The sequence below is a fragment of the Macaca fascicularis genome, chromosome 10 (assembly GCF_037993035.2).
Source record: "Macaca fascicularis isolate 582-1 chromosome 10, T2T-MFA8v1.1".
NCBI lineage: Eukaryota > Metazoa > Chordata > Mammalia > Primates > Cercopithecidae > Macaca > Macaca fascicularis.
The window spans coordinates 236,925-257,978 of NC_088384.1; the positions used below are offsets into that span (position 1 = coordinate 236,925).

General features: G+C 49.0%; 1 protein-coding gene and 1 long non-coding RNA gene across 43 annotated transcripts in view; both read right to left on the reverse strand.

Annotated features, from left to right (window-relative positions):
• The window catches only part of LOC135965229 (disco-interacting protein 2 homolog C-like), a 279,948-nt gene that overhangs the window by 144,231 nt on the left and 114,663 nt on the right, over positions 1-21,054 (reverse strand). For 12 of the 42 annotated variants that reach the window (XR_012418475.1, XR_012418476.1, XR_012418473.1 and 9 more), the window contains exon 1: positions 7,128-7,323. The exons of 29 other annotated variants lie outside the window; for them this stretch is intronic. Coding sequence is in view for 2 of the 13 variants with exons in the window: in XM_074003289.1 (XP_073859390.1) it covers positions 7,128-7,306 (179 nt within the window). In the remaining 11 variants the exon portion in view is untranslated. Of the gene's footprint in view, positions 1-3,615; positions 3,700-7,127; positions 7,324-21,054 lie in introns of those variants that run through there. One more of the 42 variants, XR_012418477.1, reaches the window with a different exon arrangement.
• Positions 13,826-15,238, reverse strand: LOC141407808 (uncharacterized). Its single transcript, XR_012418491.1, has 2 exons — positions 15,097-15,238; positions 13,826-14,664 (listed from the first exon to the last, which is right to left on the reverse strand). It is a non-coding gene; the product is annotated as an uncharacterized lncRNA (long non-coding RNA).

Here is a 21,054-nt window from a genome sequence, read left to right on the forward strand (position 1 = left end):
GGATACAATTCAGTCTTTTTAGCACATTCTCAAAGCTGCACATCAACCACTAGTATGTAATTCTGGGACTTTTTCACCATGGGCCAAAGAAACCTTGAACCCATTAAGAGTCAGCACCTGCTCCTTCCTTCCGCCAGCACCTGGCAATCGCCAGCCGACTTCCGTTTCTCTGGATTTGCCCATTCTGGACATCTGTTGTGAGAAGAATCGTACAGTGCATGACCTTTGGCGTGACCTTCGGTGCTGACATCTTTCACGTCCAAGGTGAGTGGAATCTCACAGTGAGTGACCTGTTGACAGACACCTGGACTGTTTCTACTACTACAAATAATGCCGCTATGAAGATTCTTGCATAAGATTTTTTTTTTTTTTGTAAAAATGTTTTCAATTTTCTTGGGCATATGCCTAGGAGTGAAATTCCTGGGTCGTATGGTGATTTCATGCATAACTTTTCTGAGGAACTGCCAGACTTTTCCAAATCAACTGTACCATTTTACTTCCCTTCCCACTAGCAATATATCAAGATTTCAGTTTTCCCAAATTCACCACCAAGTCACTGTCCAATACGGGGATTTTACCCATCCAGTGGTTGTGAAGTGGTATCTCAGTGGTTTTGATTTCCATTTCTAAGATGACGAATTCTGCTAAACATCTCACGTGCTTTTTAAGGCATTTATATGTCTTTCTCTGGAGAATGTCTATTCAAATCCTTTTTCCATTTTTAAATTGGATTTTTATTAAGAGCTTTAAAATATATTCTTGATATCACGTCCTTATCGTGATAATGTATCCTGTTCTGTGGGTTGTCTTTTTACTTTAATAGTATTCTCTGAAATGAACATTTTTAATTTTGATACCATCTTTTTCCCTTCAGTTGCTTGTTATAGCTTTAGACGTCTCAGCCAAGGAAACATTGCCTAATCCAACCTAACAGTTTCTCCAGGATTCTCCCCTGAAGGTGTCATGGGCTGAACTGTCCCATTCTCCGCCCCCCAAGATTCCCATGTTAAAGTCACAACCCCAGAAACTTAAAATGTCACTGTATTTAGATACAGGGCCTTAGCTTGGTAATTTAGGTCCCATAAGATCTTAAAAGTAGGGCCTGATCCAGTATGACTGGTGTTCTTTTAAGATAATTTAGACACAGTCCTTAGTGCTCCATGCACATAAGAGAAACCTGTGAAGACACAGAGAAGACGCCATCTACACAGCATGGGGTGAGGCCCCAGAGAATCCAACCTTGCCCGCACCTTGATCCCAGGCTTCCAGTCTCCAGGAAAAAGGAAATAAGATGCTATTGTCTAAGTCGCACGGTCTGTGGTGTCCGTTATGGTACCCAGCAGACTGACAGAATGGGTCTCCGTCAGCTCCTTACGTTGGATTCATGTTGAGCTTTGCTTGTACGGTGAGGAAGGGTCCAGTCCATCCTTTTCCATGTGGATACCCAAGTTGTCCCGGCACCACTGAGTTGTGAAAGGCAAAAAGTAAAGCATCCCTTACCGTCCTTTCTCCATCAACAGATTAGAAGATACACTGAAGAATCGTGGACAATTTTGTCAGTTTAAGCCAGTGGTTTTCAAACTTTTGGGTCTCAGGAACCCTTTGCACTTTATTAAAGAGCACAAAAAAGCTTTCTCATCAAGCCGGGGGTGGTGGCTGCTCATGCCTGTAATCCCAGCACTTTGGGAGGCAGAGGCAGGTGGATCACTTGAGGTCAGGAGTTCGAGACCGGCCTGGCCAACATGGTGTAACACCGTCTCTACTAAAAATACAAAAATTAGCCTGGCATGGTGCCGAACACCTGTAGTACCAGCTACTATGGAGGCTGAGGCAGGAGAATCGTTTGAACTCAGGAGGCAGAGGTTGAAGTGAGCTGAGGTCACACCACCGCACTCCGGCCTGCGTGGCAGAGCAAGACTCCGTCTCAAAAAAAAAAAAAAAAAAAAAGTAACAATTTAGTTTATTTTACAAGGATAAAGTCATTACATCTTAACACAGTCTTAAAGAAGAAACCATTTTCCAAAATAAGCAGCAGCGTGGCAACAGTTTGTGGTGCTGTGAAAACACCTAACATCTCTGCACCTCAGACAGCAGGATTCTCATGCCTGCATCTGCGTTCACTGGGCTGCAGAACCGTGACTGAAGTTTATGAAGAAAGTCCAACCCCATACTGATATACAATTAGGAAGCGGTATTTTCACTGTGTTTTCAGATCACTTTAGTTATTCTCTGCTGCCAAATGTAACAAGTGACACTTCCGTACAGGCTGTCTGCAACACGGTCTGTGCTCTGCTCGTTGGACCTTTCTGCCCCAATTCCTTCTAAGTCGACTGGTCCGTCTTGCACTTGAATGGCTTTTACCAACACACGATTTTGTAATCACACATTGGTTAGATAACAGTGATTCAGAGTTATGAGCAGCTTCCACATTTCGTTATATGTAAAAAACAAAACAAAACCAAACCAAACCAAAGCAAACCGCATCAATATCATTAATCACATGAGAAAGTGGTAGACACAAGATTTTTATATTTTAATATTCGCTGGAAAGCTCAAATGTCTATCATTGGGAATAATGTAAGGTACTTTCCTTGAGATGAAAGTCATTCTGTTCATTTTTCAGGCCACACCTGCAAATACCTCCATCTGAAGTGGCATCTTTTGTAAGTCATTCTTTATATAAAGGCGGCCGTTAGTGGAAGAAGTGGTTCTGCAGGTTCATAGTTCAGAGGCACCAGTGCTCTCCCAAGAGATAACCATAAAATCCGCAGAAGACGCACCTGTGCACACTTCCTGTTTCTCACTCAGAACATTCCAGAAGGAACCCTGAATCCCAATGCCACAGCGGGACTGAAGTTTGCTCTCACCCACACAATACACCCAGGGAGATCCCCCAGCCCCCACCCCGAGGCCCCAGCCTTGGTCCTCTGTCTGGTCTAGGAGGGCTCCTGCAGCTCCAGCCTAACAGGGAACAGAAGGCACCCACATGTGAGAAAGCCCTCCCAAGGCCTGGCGAGCACTTCTGTTTATGTGCCAGTCAAGTGCGTTTGACAATTCTACAGCCAGCTGTATGGCAGGCAGCGAGGTATCCAGCAAATCCTCAGGGCTCACGTTACTGAGGAAGGAAGGTGGACAGCGAGGTACCCAGCAAGTACTCAAGGCTCACGTTATGGAGGAGAAAGCCAGGCAGCTAGTGAGGTACCCAGCAGGGTTCACGTTACCGAATAGGAAAGGAGGGTGGAGACAAGCGGGCTGGAACAGTCTGTCATAACCTTTAGCATTTACAAGGCTCGCTGAAGATTATCTGATTTGATCTTAACAGCTCACAAGATAGGCAGAGGCATGACTGTCTTCACTTCATAAGAAGAGATCCCGAGAACTGATGATGACCACGTGCTCTTCCCATAGGCTCCCAGAAATCATCCTCAGATCATCTCTCAGTTGTATACATGTGGTAATAGCTCAGTCACGTCCCCTCTCTGCAGGGGAATTTTACTGCCGCCCTGCTGTTCCTTCGCACCCCTGCCCTCTCCTGCATTTCAGCCATGCCCACCATCCATGGGGAGTCTGCACCACCCCACCCCCGCTGCTGCTGATGGCTTGGGTCACGCTTACCTTTCATTTCCACCTACAGGGACCTGTTCTTCCTTCAAATGCAGCTCAAACTCACTCATTGTGTGAAGCCTTTCTGTCATGTGTAAAATCAGTGTGTGGAATGCTTCATTTAGGAGGTGCTTATGTTGCCTCATTGGCTGTGAGCAGGGCCCAATTCTGAGCAAACCAGGTGGTCCCCTCTCCCCATCTCTGCTCCAGTGCACTTAAAACAAGGATTCCTAGAAGCACCTTTTTTGTCCAATTCACGCATGAGTCTGCCCCACACCCTGCAGAAAAGCCCTGGTGGTCGGCGGTCAGGGCTCGGGACCTCGAGGTGGGTAAGGAGAGCTTAGTGCCCTCTCTGGACTTGTCGCTCAGAGACCCGCGGATGGAAGGGAAGAAACTTGCATCCTGTGAAACATCCAGGCCCTGAGACCCACTCAGGAGTGGAAAACGGGGAAGGAGCCTTGAACAGACCCACGGGAGGGTAGACAGCAGGAGTCACAGAGGCTACCAGGGAGAGAGGGAGGCAGGCAGTGAGGCCAGAGGTGATGTGGCCAGGAGGGAGTTGATGTGACCAGAGGTGACGTGGTGGGGGGATGACACGGCGTGGTGGGGGGATGACACGGCGTGGTGGGGGGAGGAAATGTGGCCAGGGGCAACGTGGCCAGAGAAGGAGACACGGCTGGAAGGAAGTGACAAGAGGGGTCTCCAGACCTCAGACTGTGCCTCAATTATGGATGACATTTCAATTAAGATGTTGTATCTAACTTTAACGAAAAGTAGCAATTTAGAACCATTGTGTACATTTAAAGCACGGTACAAATAGAGCCCGTTTTCCAAACCAAAGAACAGTGCATTGAAGGAAAAAGTAATAGCTCACCGAAAACAAAACAAAACAAAACAAACAAAAAAACTAATTAAAGAAAAAATTCATTGAAGATCAGAAATAAAGAGATCCTACAGCTCTTCTAGTCCAATCTCCACCCTAACGTGAATGGGGGGAAAAAGGAAGTAGATTCTAGTCAGTCAGAATTAAAGGCAAAACCGATCCACTTTACTTTCTACTTGACAGAAAACAAGAAGCTCATCAAGGAATCCCTACAAACAATAGCTTTAGTAGTTCCCAAAATGCAAAATTCACCTACAAATTAAACCAACTGCTAAGTGTGTATAGAGTAATTTCTTTCATTATTGCCTTCCTCATCCCCAGGGGCTTTTTTAGACCTTGTTTCCCCCTAATTGCCTCCAACACCCAGGAAATTTAAACCCCACAAGTAAACCGTGTCTCGATTCATTCACAGCGTCCTTTGGAGCAGGCAGTCCCTTGCTCTAAGACGTTCTTGTCACCTAAGCACCAAGCACAGCCTGAGAACGCACAACACGCACTCACACAAACTCAGACAGACAACAGGTGAGATATGGCACGTGAGGAGGAAGACAAGATAAATGAGCTTCACCGTCACCCCAGATCCGACAAGAAGTGACACACGCAGCCTGTTCGGGTACAGGTGATTCCTAGAAAACAGCCAAGGGCAGAATTTGGAGAAGCAGCACCGCAGGCCAGGAAGGTCTGGGGGCTTTAGAAGGGAGGGGCTCGCCGACCATGTGCTGGGGGATTCAGAAGGGAGGGGTGCCCCGACCAGGTACTGGGGCTTCAGAGAGGGTTGGTGCCCCGATCACTTCCGGGGGGGTTCAGAGGGGAGGGGTACCCTGACCACGTGCTGGGACTTCAGACGAGAAGGCGCCCCGACCGGTTCCTGGGGATGGCAGGACAAGCCCAGGGTTCCGTCGTCACTTTTCACTCCCTACTCCCGAATCTCGCCCTGAAGTTGCAGCCAGTCCAGGTATTCATTTACCCATAAAATTAAGTATCTGTGAGTAACACAAGTCACTAATCCACACAGATCTGAGTCCACAAATACCTCCCAGAGACGCCACCATCCCTTCTGGTAGAAGAGCAGCCCAGCGGCCCACGCTGCTAGGAAGGGAGACTGTCTCCAGCCTGACGCTGCAGAGTCCTCAACACAAAGTCTACCTTCTGGAACCATGCCGTCTCCTATAGAAGCAACTAGGGGCATGTAGGGTTTTTTAAAATCTTTTTTTTTTCTTAAGACAGAGTCTCCCTCTGTCACCCAGGCTGGAGTGCAGTGGCTCGATCTCGGCTTGCTGTAACCTCTGCCTCTCGGGTTCAAGTGATTCTTCTGCCTCGGCCTCCCGAGTAGCTGGGATTACAGGCGCCTGTCACCACGCCCAACTAATTTTTTATATATTTAAGTACAGATGGGATTTCACCTTGTTGGTCAGGCTGGTCTTGAACACCTGACTTCACATGATCCACCCTCCTCGACCTCCCAAACTGCTGGGAACACACGCATGAGCCACGGTGCCCGGCCCGTATAGCTATTTAAATTTGACTAAAATTAAATAAAATTAGAAGTTCTCATTTGCACTTCAAGCATTCAGTTACCCCCAGGCAGCCACTGACCAGTGGCTGGTAGAGATGTCACACTCCACACTGCAGAAGGATCTAGGGACGAAATGGCTCTAAGATCATCTCGACATCTTTATGTTGAAGCTACTGAAGTTTTAGTCTGATTATTATAGACATCAGCATTTTCCCACTTTAAAATGTCAGAGCTATTGCAATGATCAGCTCTGTGGCTTCCCAGCAGCTCTTCTCTTCCTGGACAGAGAACTGTAGAGCATCTGCACTCTGCCTCCACACTAAGGGATAGTAGAAGCCTCCGTATAAAATCAGGGGGAGAAAAAAAAATGAATCCCTAGTCCGCCTCTCCCCCTATGATTTTGTGAAACTCCTCTTAATATGCAGAATAACTGCCAGAGTTGCAATAAAGAAGCATCCCTTCACCAGGAAGCAGCAGGGAAGCAAGAGGAGGGAGATGCGAAGACCCTCCGTTCCCTCTGGGACCCCAGGCCCAGCCAGGACTGAGAAGGGCCGCACAGCCCGGCAGACCCGCACACCTGATGCGAACCATACACACGGCTTCCCTGGGCCTCGGTCCCCTGCTCTGCCCTCACTGGCCACTGTGGCTCTGGGTAGAGGCAGCTTCCTGAGCCCCAACACCCACAGCCAGTCCCCTCCTTGCAAGTCTCAGCTGTGCTTTGACTGCCTCCCTGATGCTTCTCATCATCATCTGCGTACCGTGTCCCCTCTACCCCACAGTCCTTGCTACCGCCCACCCCACCAGGGAGCCTAGCACACAGCAGGTGCCCGAGACGCCCCAACGGGCGGGCATGCCAGGGTAGGGCTTGGAGTTCCAAGGGCCATGTCCCGCATACCACAAGTGCCGCGGAGGCTGTGGAAGGGGTCCAGGTTTCAGCCCTGCACTCAGCTTCTCCTGGCCCCCGAGGCCAAGAACCTAGCAAGGGAGCGCAGCGGGAAGCTGGGTCCCAAACCCACTTCCTGCTCCTCAAGAAGAAGGGGGCCTCGGGGCACAACCCCACGAGCACCTTTCCTCCTGCCAGGCTGCCTGTCACAGCACCAACACCTTCACCGCAGGGAAACCCACCTCTGTGAGGAGAAAACCAAGTACCACAGGAGCCACGTCCCCCGCAGCGTCTGCTGAGCCCAATAGCGACAGCAGCAGCCGGGTCCCCACTCAGCACACACCGACTCGGAACCCGCCACGCACACCACAACACCGACCATCTTGAAGCTCAGCTTCGACTCATCAGGTCTCTCTTCCATGAAAGCTAGGCATGTCTATCTTCCCTGGGCTCACAGAAAGAAGAGTGACTCAGCCCCGAGTGTGAACAGAGTCAAGCTCCCACTAGCTGTACAGACAACCTCCCTTGCCCTGTCCTGGGGAGGAGCCAAGCGCAAATAGCCATCTTTTGCCCACATAGGTACGGAATTCAGTCAGTTCTCTCAATGGAGTTGTGACAGGTCAACTCCAGGCTCCTCAGTGCTCTGGAGTTCACCTCGGGCCACTGCACCTTTGAAACGTGGCTGTGGACTCCTCTAGGGTGCACAGTGTCACGGCCATTTCATTCAGATACTGCAGACCCCTGCCGTGGAGTCAGTACGCAGGACACCCCTGCCGGCATCCTCCGAGATGCTGCTGCAGCTGCTGTGATCTGAGAACAGCCATGCACAGGCATCAAAGGGAGGGCTTCTCAAATCTTTTCCAGGAGCAGTGGCTACAGCTTTGGAAGACGTTGCACTGAATCCTGGGTGATCGTGGCTTGGTCTGCAATCTAAACCTAGTTGCTGGGGAGACACACTCTGTTGTAATTGACAGAGGCTGTTGGTGGCAGCTCTACCAAGACCAAGAATGGCAACTAATCTGAGATTTACTATCCATACTTTCTATTTGATGTTTAAAAGGAAAGCATCGTGAAGTTCCAGTAGCAAGGAATTTTCTATAATCTATCACACATCAAGATATAGCAGAAATGTAGCTAAAATGTTCATAGGGTCTATGCAGAGGAAGAGACGGGTCTATTTCAGGAAAAGTGCTTGCTGGCTTTTAAGAAACATAGTGAAATCCCTGCCAAGTAAAAGATTGTTTATACTTTTGCTTTGGAAACGGAGGGAAAGTTCTTTCTTATTATTTGAATACATTAACTGTATTTAAGTGTTCTGGTAGATTAAGTATTAAACATTCAAAAGGAAGTAATTCTGTTCAGTCTATTTCATTCTTTAAATGAAGCTTTCAAAAACCGACAAATACCTGGCCGGGTGTGGTGGCTCATGCCTGTAATCCCAGCACTTTGGCAGGCCGAGGCGGGTGGATCACAAGGTCAGGAGATTGAGACCATCCTGGCTAAAACGGTGAAGCCTCGTCTCTACTAAAAACGCAAAAACCTAGCCTGGTGTGGTGGCAGACACCTGTGGTCCCAGCTACTCGAGAGGGTGAGGCAGGAGAATGGCGTGACCTGGGAGGCGGAGCTTGCACTGAGCCGAGATCACACCACTGTACTCCAGCCTGGGCAACAGAGCAAGACTCCGTCTCGAAAAAGAAAACAAAAAGTGGCAAACACCCCATTGTCTGCCCTGGCTGCGGCCATCTCCACGGAGTGGACAGAGCTTGGGAAAAGCTCACTGTGGAGGCCCAGAAGGCCGGGCCTGGCCTTTGCTCAGCAGATGAGCAAGAGGGTCAGCCACCCTAGGGAAGAAGCCCATATTTGCTATGTTACTGATGATATCCACATAAATTTCTATTTTGCCTCTCACACAGAACTGGGATCTATGTTTGAGCAAGCAGCTCATGCCAACAGTCCCTCCATGCCATCATTTCCCTGACCTCCCACAGAAGAGCCAGGCCAGGCAGCGTCCCCACACGGGGACTGGGTCCCAGGAAGATCCTGGTCCTACCCCTCTTCTCTCTCGTCCCTGCAGCACCCTGGCTTGCTGTGGAAGCCCAGCAGTGCTGGCTAAACCCACGTTCACCTGGGGCATTCAGGAGAAGCCTCTGTGCAGAAATCAATTGGGAAGTAGGATTGTGTGTGCTGGCAGGTCACTCGAATGGATTTGCAGAACTCAGTTTTCAACACAGGTGCGCCACCAAGTCCCTGAAGACCTTTGTGGGCCTAGAGCCACAGAGCCATTTGAGGCACTCTCACAATCTCTAACAACCCTGCACAGAGGCCCTGTTTATCCAAAGGACCATAAAATTTTCCATGTAAACAAAGTTTGACATAATGAATTAAAAGTGAAGTCACCACTTCTATTTTCCATTAATCCATTCATTCAAACAAGTATCTCTTGAGCGTGTTCATCAAATACTGTGGAATTAGGATTTAGTCCATGCCTTCAAGAAATATACAGCACAGAAGAAAAGGTATAGCTTGTAACTAACAGTGGTGAATAAGCAAGAAATACACATCGCAGAAGGAAAAGTATAGCTTATAACTGCAACAGTGGTGAACAGGCAAGAAATAAACATCATAGAAGGAAAGGTAGAGCTTGTAACTAACATCATAGAAGGAAAGGTGTAGCTTATAACTAACAGTGGCGAACAGGACAGAATCTCATAGGCTCGTCAGGAGCCACCGAGGAGGAAGCCATGATTCGCATCCACCTGCAGTAGATAAATGTTTCCCGGATAAAGTAACTTTTCTACAGTGATATCTGCTCCTTATTGTTTAATCCTCCTCGATAGGGTATTAAATTACCACTTTATGTGCTGCTTATATAAAATACATCATTGTCAGGGGAGGTTATAAAATAATACTTCACACAAGCTTGGGCTGTGAATGGTGCGAGGCAATGGGACGATGTGTTCCCGTGTTCTCGAGACGCAGAAGGGGCAAGACCGTGCTTCCCTTCTCCTCCCCACCGCCCTGTTCCCAGATGAGGGGCGGAGGCAAGGCCGCCGGGCAGTCCTTGAGCTGGCTCCAGGGCCACGACACCACGCCCAGACTCTCTGTGCCCCATGCAGAAAACACAGACTGTGGGGCAATCACCAATTTACCTAGCAGTGGGGAGAGTCCTTCATCAAAAGCCTGTGCTTCCAGGAGCCAGGACAAAGCATGAGCCCCTAGGAAAACAGTTCCGGGTGCTCCTGAAACCTGGGCAGAGTCACAGTCTGGCAGGAAGCACCAGTGATGCAGGTGTGCCCAAGACTGGGAGGATGGCCAGATGCCTGGAGACCAGACCGGCCTGCAGGAGATGACCACCTCTCTCTGGTTCATTAGAGACAGACAGTCTGGGCTTCACTTTTGTATGTGGAGTCTCACAGTACAGAAATGTCACAAAGGGATTAGACTTCGTATACCCCAATTTTTTAAATTAAAAAAACACAATTATTTCAACTAATTCTAAATCCAACAAAGAAAAATAAATAAGTATATAAACGCATACATCCAAAATGTAAACCACAATCTCTTTACCCATAGGAGACCCAAAATTTAGTTTACCTTTTCTTCAGTATTATCACTTTTTTTTTAAGCCATTACTGAGGTGTCTCCTCACCGCCCCATGAGGAGGTTCATGGGCTCTTCAGGGCTCTTTGCTGTTTCATCGTTTTTTAGATTTAAGGGCAGGATCATTTTCCCACACTTGCTTGCTTCCCTGATCACCAATTTTTCACAAGGACATCATTGTGCCTCAGAAAACCTAGTAACTGAACTTCATTAAAAGTGAAAACAATAAGGACATGTTGGCTGCTATGACAGCATCCTCAGTCACCGAATCTCCCTGGGGGACCCGACACACCCCCAATCTCCTTGGAACTCCAGCATGCCGGTATCGCTGTGGCGGACAGGACTGACCTACCCTGGGGGGGCATGAAAGCAAAGAGAAGAGAAAGCAGGTGACTCATTTAGGAAACTTCGGTGATTCTCTCGAGTCACGTTTCTCAAGGTGTCAGGGGAGAGCCACATGCAGGGAACCTCCTTGGCCTGGCAGGTGGCAGACTCCTGGGACCCTCCTCAGACACGTTAATCAGAGAATCTAAAGGCGGGTAGACTCTGAAAAGTATCTGTAAAGGAAGGACTTAGCTCTGCTGTGACCCCACTACACATGGGGTCACGCAGGATGCTGCTTCCGGCGTCCAGTCTCCATTTCACTCTCCTGGGAGGAACACCCGTCAAGTCACAGAGCACGGTCTTCAGCGAACACCTTCCTGCGCGAGCTCCACTGTCTCCCAGCCCTGCAGGAGTAGCCGCCGAGTAGGGGAAACAAGTCTTTGCTCCTGACCCGGCCACCTTGACGCTGGGCATAAGACCAGCACTGCTACGTCTCTGGGGAAAGGAGCGGCTCTGGGCAGGAATGCACTTGGCAGCCCCGGGGAGTGGCCAGGCGTGGACGACCAGGCCTCTGCCCGCAGACACGTCAGCACGGCATCCTGGAGCAGAACTTCCAGCCCAGCTGAGCCTACAGATGGCTGCAGCCCTGGACAGCATCTTCACAGTGACCCGGGGGACTGGGCCAGAGCCGCTCAGCAGGGCTGCCCTGAATTTCCAACCTGAAAAAGCTGCACAGTCGTACGTGTATGTTGCCTTAAGCCCCTAGGTTTTGGGGTCACTTGTCACACAGCGACAGACAGTGGATGTGCACGGACTCCCAAGGCCACGATGGCCTCTGCCGGCCTCACCCGGGCTGTCTCATCTGTTCCCGTGACATCACGTTTCTCAGAGCCAAAGGCTGCCAGGGCCCCCTCTTTTCTTCACGACGTCGTTACAAGCTCACGATACAAACTGAAAATACCCAATATGTAAAATACAACGTATGACGCAATACAGGGTGAACGCGCAGGCACATACACAGGAGAAACAGGCGCATGCGCGAAACAGGTGTATGAACACAGGAACAGGTGTACACGCATGAAAGAGGTGAACGTGTGAAGGTGTACACGCGTCAAACACGTGTGCATATACACATGAAAGCACCAGACATGAAGGGCTGTCTTTGGGAGCCTGGTTTTTAGACATCTCCCTCACCCTTTTACATCTGCACGATCACAAACACAGCACACCACAGTACTGAGGGGGAAGCCCCAGCTTCTCATGGGGGCACATGAGGCTTTTTATTTATGCCACAGGTTGCATCACTACATCCTAGAACTGAGAGGCCCCCCACTGCCAGGACTGAGTCAGGTCCACCCTGTGCTCCAAGGACCAGGCCGCCTGCCAGCCCATACGGACCTGCCCCTCAGATGGTGCAGCTGCTTCTAAAACAGAGGCTCAGCCCCACCCAGAGACCTGCAGTACCTGTTATTAAATCAAGACTTGGCTGTGGGTAAACGTGAAGATTTTTATTAAACATGACTCTGGAACATTCAAAGGACCATAACTGAATGCTCCTTTCACAGCCACGGCGTGTCCAGACGCTCATGGAGAAGGCCACGGCGTGGGAACCCACGGAGCCCCGACAAAGCAGACTCGGAGCTGAGTGGCGCAGTTAGCACCGATTTTGTTTGACACTTGCCTTTTATATTCAGATTAAAGTAAAAAACAAGACGCAAAAGTAGCTCACATTCTATTTCAATTCTCTATTTTTGTAGTAACTGGGCCCCTTTCCCTCTGCTTTCCCAGCCAAGCGATAAATAGGCCCAGCTGGGATTTGTCAAAGTCTGGACCTCTGTTGTAGAGTAAGTGAGGAGGGTAGGGAGGGGAGCAGGAGTGGTGAGGAGGATTGGGGGATAGGGAGGGACAGAGGAAAGGAGAGAGAGAGAGAAACCCCCGAGGACTGGAGGCAGGAGGGATGCTCCCTGGCAGCCTCAGGTTCCCCATTCCAAGGTAACTGAGCTGGCATCACGCACGCCGTACCGTCATATGACTTGGCCGACACACGCCAGAATGACAACAAAATGCTTGAGGAGAAGACTAAGCACCAGCATCTTCAGATTAAGGTAGTGTCCCGGTTTCACGCTTGCCTTGTATGACATTGTATAAATTGTAGAGATAACACATTTTCTTACCAGCCACGCTGTTCCCCAAATACTAGCTATAACAAAGATCAGACAGCATCTGAGTACTGAGCGTGTGTTAAGCCCGGTGAGGTAGGCATCATTTACTTTGCTAGAGAAAGAAACAGGCTCTGAGAGAAACTTCCTGAGGCCAGGCAGCTGTCTCCAAACCCACCTCGTGCCTCCTGACCCTGAAGGTGGAGGACCCAAGTCATTCACGTCAATAATTTACCTACATGCATGTCAGATTGAGATTCAGCCCCCAGATCTAATCATCTCTATGCAGGAATGTGTCAGGAAGGTATACAATTCTATGAGTTCGACCTGGGGGAACAAAGGCAGGCACCCTCGACACAGACGTAGGGCGGAGGTGGGCGCCCAGCGCAGGAGCATGTCCAGCCCTGCCCAGTCACACAGCCACCCTGCCATGCCAGTGCAGGAGCCGCCACCGCGTCTCGGGGAAAAGCAGCTTCTCCTGCACAGGAATCTACCCCTGAAAGTGTGTTCCTGAGAAGGTGTGGACCAACATCTCAGAAATTAGACACCGTGTAACACGCTTATCTATACAGGCTGCCTATGTCAGGGAATCACCAATAATTCCCATCTCGCCATCAATTATTTCTGGTAAATACTGGTTATTCTAAGTTAACTGAGGCAACACAAGAACAATATAATGGAAATGTCAGAGTCAATCAGCTCCACCTGCTGAAGAGCTGGGACTAATGATGAAACCTAAGGAATCCTGGAGAACGCAGCAGGATCCCAGACCCCGCGGACCACCCCAGCCTCCTTCCACAGGAGAGTTAGTCGTGGGGCCAAGGAACGGCTTTCCAAGGAATCTCAGAGGATCTCAAGGTCTTGAAAGTTTAATGGGAATTGAATATTTGCATCTGAGTCACACGAGCACATTAAAAGTAAAATTTCCTCTTTCCACTAGAATTATGAGCTTGCGGCGGCGACACTGGCTGTATCTCATGCTCGTGAGATGTTTGGGCACAGCCGTGCATCTCTGGTGAATCATTTATAATAATATGAAAGAAGTGCTTGGGCCCTCGATCCAGGACCACAGACCCCACCAACGAGGGTCTAAACAGGACAAGCCTCGGCCTGGAGAGGCTGGTGTCCGTGGGGGCTGGGAGGAGCACCAAGGAAACTCAGGGGCAAGCCCCACCCAAGCTCGGCATGTCCTACCCCACGCAGTCGACATCAGCCACAGGGATCTTTTGTTGTTTTTTGTTCAGGAAGGAACATATTAAAAAGCCCGGGGCCCAGGGCCTGGACTCCTCAAAGCTCTCCACAGAGCCGGGTTAATTGGCACCTTCCGTCATGTTAAAATCAACTATATATGGCTGCTGAGGGCATCTCAGAGCAGGTGCAACGCTGAGCTTTCTTGCTGTCTGGGGAAAGCAGGAATTCCAGGCCTCTGCCTTCCTACCTCCCCAGAGGCTCTAGCCCAGATGAGCTCAACTTCTCCCAGGTGAGGAGCACAGAAAAGCTTCCCACATGCCCCTCAGGTCACACACGAGCGGTGCAGACCCTTGCACCTTGGCACGAGCCCTCCCAGAGGCAGAAGCCCAGCCCTGTGGCCCCGGCCTGGCAGGAGGCAGCTGCTGGGGCCCCTGCTCAGGGTTCAGCACAGCGAGGTCCAGCCACAGCAGGTGAGACATCCACCATCCGGCCATTCATCTTTAACCTAAAACAGACACAGGAATTTGGCAAGGGGTTCCTTCCCCTGACAAACCCATCCTTCCTGTTCTCATCTCTCCCTCCTGCCCCAGTACTGCGCCCAAGGCCACCCAGCACTGCGCCCAAGGCCTGACTCCCAGTTTCACAGGGAATCCAAGACAATTAAGATTTTGAGAAACTGGGAGCTACACAGAAAATGAGGCGGTAAAGCCAGTGTCCACTGATCCTCCCCTCCCCACAGCGGAGAACAGTCCTCGGGATAAAACCCACGGGGCAGGGAAGACGCGATCAAGGTGGGCAGGACAGAGGAGCCACAAAGCAGGTGGTTCGGAGAACAAGGCCACGTGAACACAAAGCTAAAGTGCTCAGCGGCTGGAAGACAAAACACAGGAGACAGAAACACTGACCATTTACAAAGAAAAGAAAAAAAAAGCCTCACTCTTAAGAGTCCATCAAGATTTAAGTTCTCAAGTCACAATGTATCAGCACAGACTTCTCATAATGCCTGAAACTTGGCACAGTAAACACGTGAATCAGTTCTCCCAAGTCCAACGTTTTCTTTGATGAGCCTCTTGAGTCTCAGGCTGGTTTCAAAGTAAGCCCTTCTCTGTTTGTTGATGACTTAATAATTAACATACTTGAAAACACATTGACTTCCAAATTAATCTGCTAATAAAATATTAATTACTACACTGGCTGTCATCCACAGAAAAAAACACAATCACTTTCTGGTTTTAAAAACATTAGAATTCGAAGCCCCTTTGGCCATCTGAACAGCCCCTGCTTTTGACAAGGGCATTCCAAAGGTAATCTGAAAAACTAGTCCAGGCCATGATCGCTGGGGGGTCGGACTTGCCTCATCACCCCACCTCCCTTCTGGAATTAGACAGAACTTAGACGCTTAGTCTGATGGGAAACATTTACAATCTAGTCTCTCCAAAGCTACCTGGAGGATTTCCTCCACATGACAAAGCCTTGGTCTCCACAACCCCTTATCTGACAACTCTCTTAACCAACTGTCAATCAGGAAATTTTCGAATCTACCTATGACCTGGACACCCCTGCTTCCAGTTGTCCCACCTTTCCAGACCAAACCCATGTACATCTTACATTTATTTGATTGATTGTCTTATGCCTCCCTAAAAGCTATAAAACCAGGCTGGGCTCTGACCACCTCGGGAATACGTTCTTAGGATCTCCTGAGGGCAGTATCAAGGGCCATGGTAACTCATTTGGCTCAGAATAAATCTCCAAATGCTTCACAGAGTTTGACTCTTTGCTGACACGGTACCTTTCATGGGTATTCATCTGGGGGACTCACAATCAACCGGAGGCATCAGTTGCCCACTGTGCAGAAGTCTCTGCAGGACTGAGCCTCTGGCACGGGGACTCCAACCCCTGAAGCAGCAGCTGTCTCACGTCCCACGGCCTGATAGACCTGCACCTCCCGGGCTTCTCATTTCAGAGTCTCAGCAACAAATCTACCAGACGTGATCAACATCACAGAATATTCCTCGGGGCTTTTGGCTGTTGTCTCTCCCCAAGTTTACTCTAGAACCAGAATGGCAACACTCGGAACAGGATGGTTCTCAGTCACCGACCCTCCTGGTAAATACACTGTCTCCAAGGCCCTTTCCCGCCAGTCACAGCTTCCTTCATGTCAGGCTCGAAGGCCACCTCCCCAAGAAGGAAATCTCTTCAATCCAGCAATCACAGCTCCTGTTCCCATCTAGAGCTTGTCTGCCAGGAAGGGAAGACTCCTCATTCCAGAGACAGCAGGTGCCACAAACTCAGGGTATTAGCCATTGCGAAGGCAAACACTCATGAAATTAATAGACTTTTTCCTCCTTGGATACTGACGTTTTCTCTTCTGGAGGTCAGCCAAGGCCATCTGCACGAGTCACGAGCGTGATGGCTCCAGCCCCTCCTTCAGTGTCAGGAGTGTGGCTCCACTCTGAGACCCTCCTGCATCAGCCAGGCCATGCACCTGTTCCCACGACTGCTGTCAGCGGACTACAGCGATTCTAAGATAGTCAGCAAGCTGACGTTCCGAAGGAAGCATTTTAAAGAAAAATGTGTAAGTTTTATTGCATGAAATCAGCTACATCTTTTGCTACTCCAGAGGCTTGTTTTGCTTTCCTCAAGGTTCTCTACAATGATCCTGACAGTCAAGGTTCCCAGTTACAGGCAGAGGGTTGGGCAGGCCGCGTCTGATGTGTAACACACACAGAGGATCCACGTCAAAGGATTTTCCCTGTTCACCAACATCATCAGGACAAACCTTAAACAGTAATAATCTGCCTGTCTGGAAAACTGAGCTCACTTGAGGACTAATGCAACAAATGTATTTGACAAAGTTGCAGGTGGACGTTTTAGTGAATGAGTCACTATTTCAAGGAGGATAAAGGCTCACTATTCAAAGGCATGTTTTTGTCAAGTTTTCTAATTTCAGCTTCATGCATTTAAATCATGAAGTGAGACTTGTACCTGATACGTTACAGAATCTCTACAAAATAGACAAAATTCCAATTCTGTACCTTCACTCTCATTCTTTTCCATATGTGTACAGATGGTCGTAATTTAAGTTGGCATTCCAACAGGATTTCTAAATTAAACTGTCTTCTACTTTAAACACTACGTGTTAAACATTACACGTGCCATTGTTCAACATTTATAGCAGGGTCTGTATGGCCCATTTTAAAGATTTCTTCCTCACTAAAAACAAGCGTTTAAACAATAAATGGTTTACTCTAAAATATTCTAGAGACAGAGATACATTTGGAGAGTGGACACACTTAACACAGAAGTCCGCAACATCAAACAGGCACAACCAGCAGTGAGGGTGGAAAGGGCGCCATGTGAGTGCCCCTAAAAACACACACAAGCCTGGCTGCTTAAAAGGAATGAATATAGCTCAACACTCCTATGTGAACATTGATGTGTCTACTGCCTTACAGAATCCTCCTAGCTGAGCTGCAGGAATCTTCTTTGGAACCTTTTCTCACCTACACTGCCTACAGGTGCCCACTGGGCTCCCTGGGCAGTATCATGTTTTTGTTTAGAATATCACACTATTTGGAGGCCTGTTTAATCCCAAGTCAGAGCCTTATCATAACTCAGACACCATCCCTCAGGGCTTGTGGGCTAACTTCGGCTAATGCAGGCTGCTCCACAGTGCCCTGCAGATGGGCTTGGTGCATCCACACGATTTTAGGATTTGGGGCTGCCGTTTTCTGCAGTCACAGATGCGGACTTACATATTCATCATGACTGAAGGCAGCACGCATTTTTATGTTCCTTCTGTAATGGTAATAATCATGGCAACATTTCCTCGATCCTTAGAAAAGCCTCCTAACAGCAGTTGCATTCCACCCCCTTCCTTAAAATTAATAGAATTTACCAAACTAGGTGAAATCAGTGTTCATGAGAAAGTGAGAAATCAGTGTTCACACAATGGCATAGTAGCTGGGCATAGAGTGTACGTCAACATCCCAAACTAAGCACCCATCACAGTTATTCCCAACTCGCAGGAAAGCTAGAAAATTTAGAAGGCTTAAAACATAATTATAAATGGAAATAACAAGAAATCAAAGTTTTTGAGGAGCAATTGTTAGCCAAGCAAGGAAAGCCATTAACCAGTGCTGATTACATTGCATTTGATTACAGCAGCCAAAGACGTGTCCAGAGGAAGAGACTTTTAAAGATTAGTCTTTCGGTAAGAATGGTTGCTTAACAAGTTCAGACTACTGGGGTACACCAATTATCAATTAAAAAGCAAGGCAAACTAGTGTGAGTCATTTTCCTTAATCCTTAATGCGTCAAAAATTACCACATTGGCCAGCCTGGTCTCCAACTCCTGACCTCAGGGGATCTGCCCGCCCCGGCCTCCCAAAGTGCTGGGATTACAGGCGTGAGCCACCACGCCTGGCTGAGAACTGTTTGACAGAGGCTGAGGGGAGGCTCCTGTCCCTTCCTGGGACATCCACGTCCCACCCAGTTTCCCATATCGACTATGACACTCGAAGCATCACAGCAAGGGCAGCTGCATCCCCGCAGTTCTCTGCACTCATGCCACAGCTGCGTGAGCAGCCGCAGCCCTGGAGCTGCCACTCAGCCTTATCGTGCTGGCACAAGCACATCAGAAACTACCAAGCCCCCAAGAGGGAGGATTGGGGACCCAGGGGAGTGAACCAGGAGGGAGGAATGTGGCCCAGGAGAGTAGGGAGGAGTGGGGGCCCTGGGGAGTGAACTATGAGGGAGGCGTGGGGGCTCAGGGGAGTGAACAAGGAGGGAGGCGTGGGGGCCCAGGGCAGTGAACCAGGAGGGAGGAGGGTGGAGTTCGGCCCAAGGAGTGAACCAGGAGGGAGAAGTGTGGTCCAGGGGAGTGAGTCAGGAGGGAGGAGGGAGGAAAGCGGTCCAGGGAATGAAGCAGAAGGCTCTGGGGGTAGCAAGTTCACACACCACAAATACCTCCCAATCCATCCGCGTGCAGGGAGGGGATGGAAACCACACAGGACCTGCAGCACTTTCGCCTCGCAGATGAGGAGTGAGGATACCGACTCATGCACAAAATCAGAGCTAAATTTCTACCACGGTGGGGAGACGCTTCATAGACCCAAATGGGTACAAAAAGAAACCAATCATACAAGATCAGTGGATGGAATGGGATCAGAAATTTAAGCCTGTAACGAGTTTTCAGAAAAAAACTTCACTTGATCTGCAAGATGACTGCAGCTCTGCTTGATCATTTCTGCAAATGTCTAACTCGCGATGAGCCATCTCAGAGCCGTTCAAGAGGAGTAACAAAATCAAAACGCCACGGCATCCTCCGTATTTTAGATAGCCTGCAACAGTATGGAAATGAGCAGCGGTGCCAGAGCTTTCAAGTTTCTTTGAAGTAAATTCCAGCATCAGGGCAGCATCTTCCTGGCTGAAGCAATGAGGTAGGCTCCTGCTCACCGCATGGGAGACCAGCTTTCAGCTAAGCTGCTGTTAAGGGTCTGCAAACCATGATCCCCGACCGAGCCTTGGCCAGGGATTTTTACACGTTGAAGTTTTCACAAAAGAAATATATGCAGAGACTTCTGTGGCCCTCAAAGCATAACACGTTGCCTACTCTGCCCTTTACAGGAGCTTCTAGCTTTGCTGTCAGTTACAAAGTGTTTCTATAAAATAATGTCACTGATTCTCAAGCATGCCAGCAAAAGTCACACTTCTCAACAATCCTCAGTGGAGATGCACCATCCTGTGTTTCACACAGATTTTAGATTTTTAAAAGCCAAAATAAGGGAGGTAATTCAGCTAAGTATTATAGTAACACAATTTGAGATACTTACTGATGTGTGACAACAGAATACTTGGCATTCCTGTGAGGCAATAAACTAGCTCAAACACAAAATAACAAATCAAAGCATGTTTTGGCCTCTCAAAGTGATCAGTGAAATTGGAAATAACATTCAGTTAAATGACACTTAAAAAAAAAAAAAAAAGCACAAACAAAACAAATACTACTACACCATCACTCCTTAAATTTATTTAACTACTGCTGCCAAATAAAATGGAGAGACTTCTTACTGCAGGGTAATAATCGGCCACTGTCATCATGAAATAGACCGCTGTGCAGGCTCAGGCCCTCCAGCCCACAAAGGCAGGGGGAGGGAGGAGAAACGATGGCCAGAAACAAAGGGACAGGGCAACCATGACCTAGTCAGCAATTGTACCCTCCCACCTTTCTTCTGGACTTACAATTTTGGAGCCATCTGGGTTTACCTTCCTATGTCCATAAGTCAGCCAGTTCTCGAAGCCAGAAATCTACAATGCTGCTGGCAGCCAAGTCCTCTCGGCCTTCCCCCATGTTTTAGGGCCTCATCAGCTCACCCCTGGATAGTATCAATGGCCTCGGAGCTCCAGTCAACCTTGCACTCCACAGACTCAAGTATGCCAAGAGCCACTCCAGGCTGCCACTGCCATGACCAAAGGCTTTCAGAGACAGTCGCCAGCACTGCACAAATCCATGTGGCTTCACCAGGCGCAAAGCGGCTCCAGCATTCCATCCAGCCTGTCGCTGCTACCATAGCTGTGAGTCTAGGATGTGTCAGGAAGGGAAGGAAGACACCATGTACCTCATCTCATTTAAGCTTCAGTGTCACAAGGTGGATTTTGTCGTGCCCGTTTTATGGATCAGGAAAGTTTTAAGGAGGGCAAGCACAGGGCCCTGCTGACACAAGAGCAAGACCCGCAGAGGCCTGGGCATGACCCCCGTCCCACGCTCCCTGGGTCCTGATATCCACTCCTCCCCCGTGGGAGCCTGATCCTGGGTCTGCCTGAATTGCTACCATTCCTAAGACACGACTCACGTCTGTCCACCTCCTCCTTTATCTGTTTCCCGCAGCCCAGA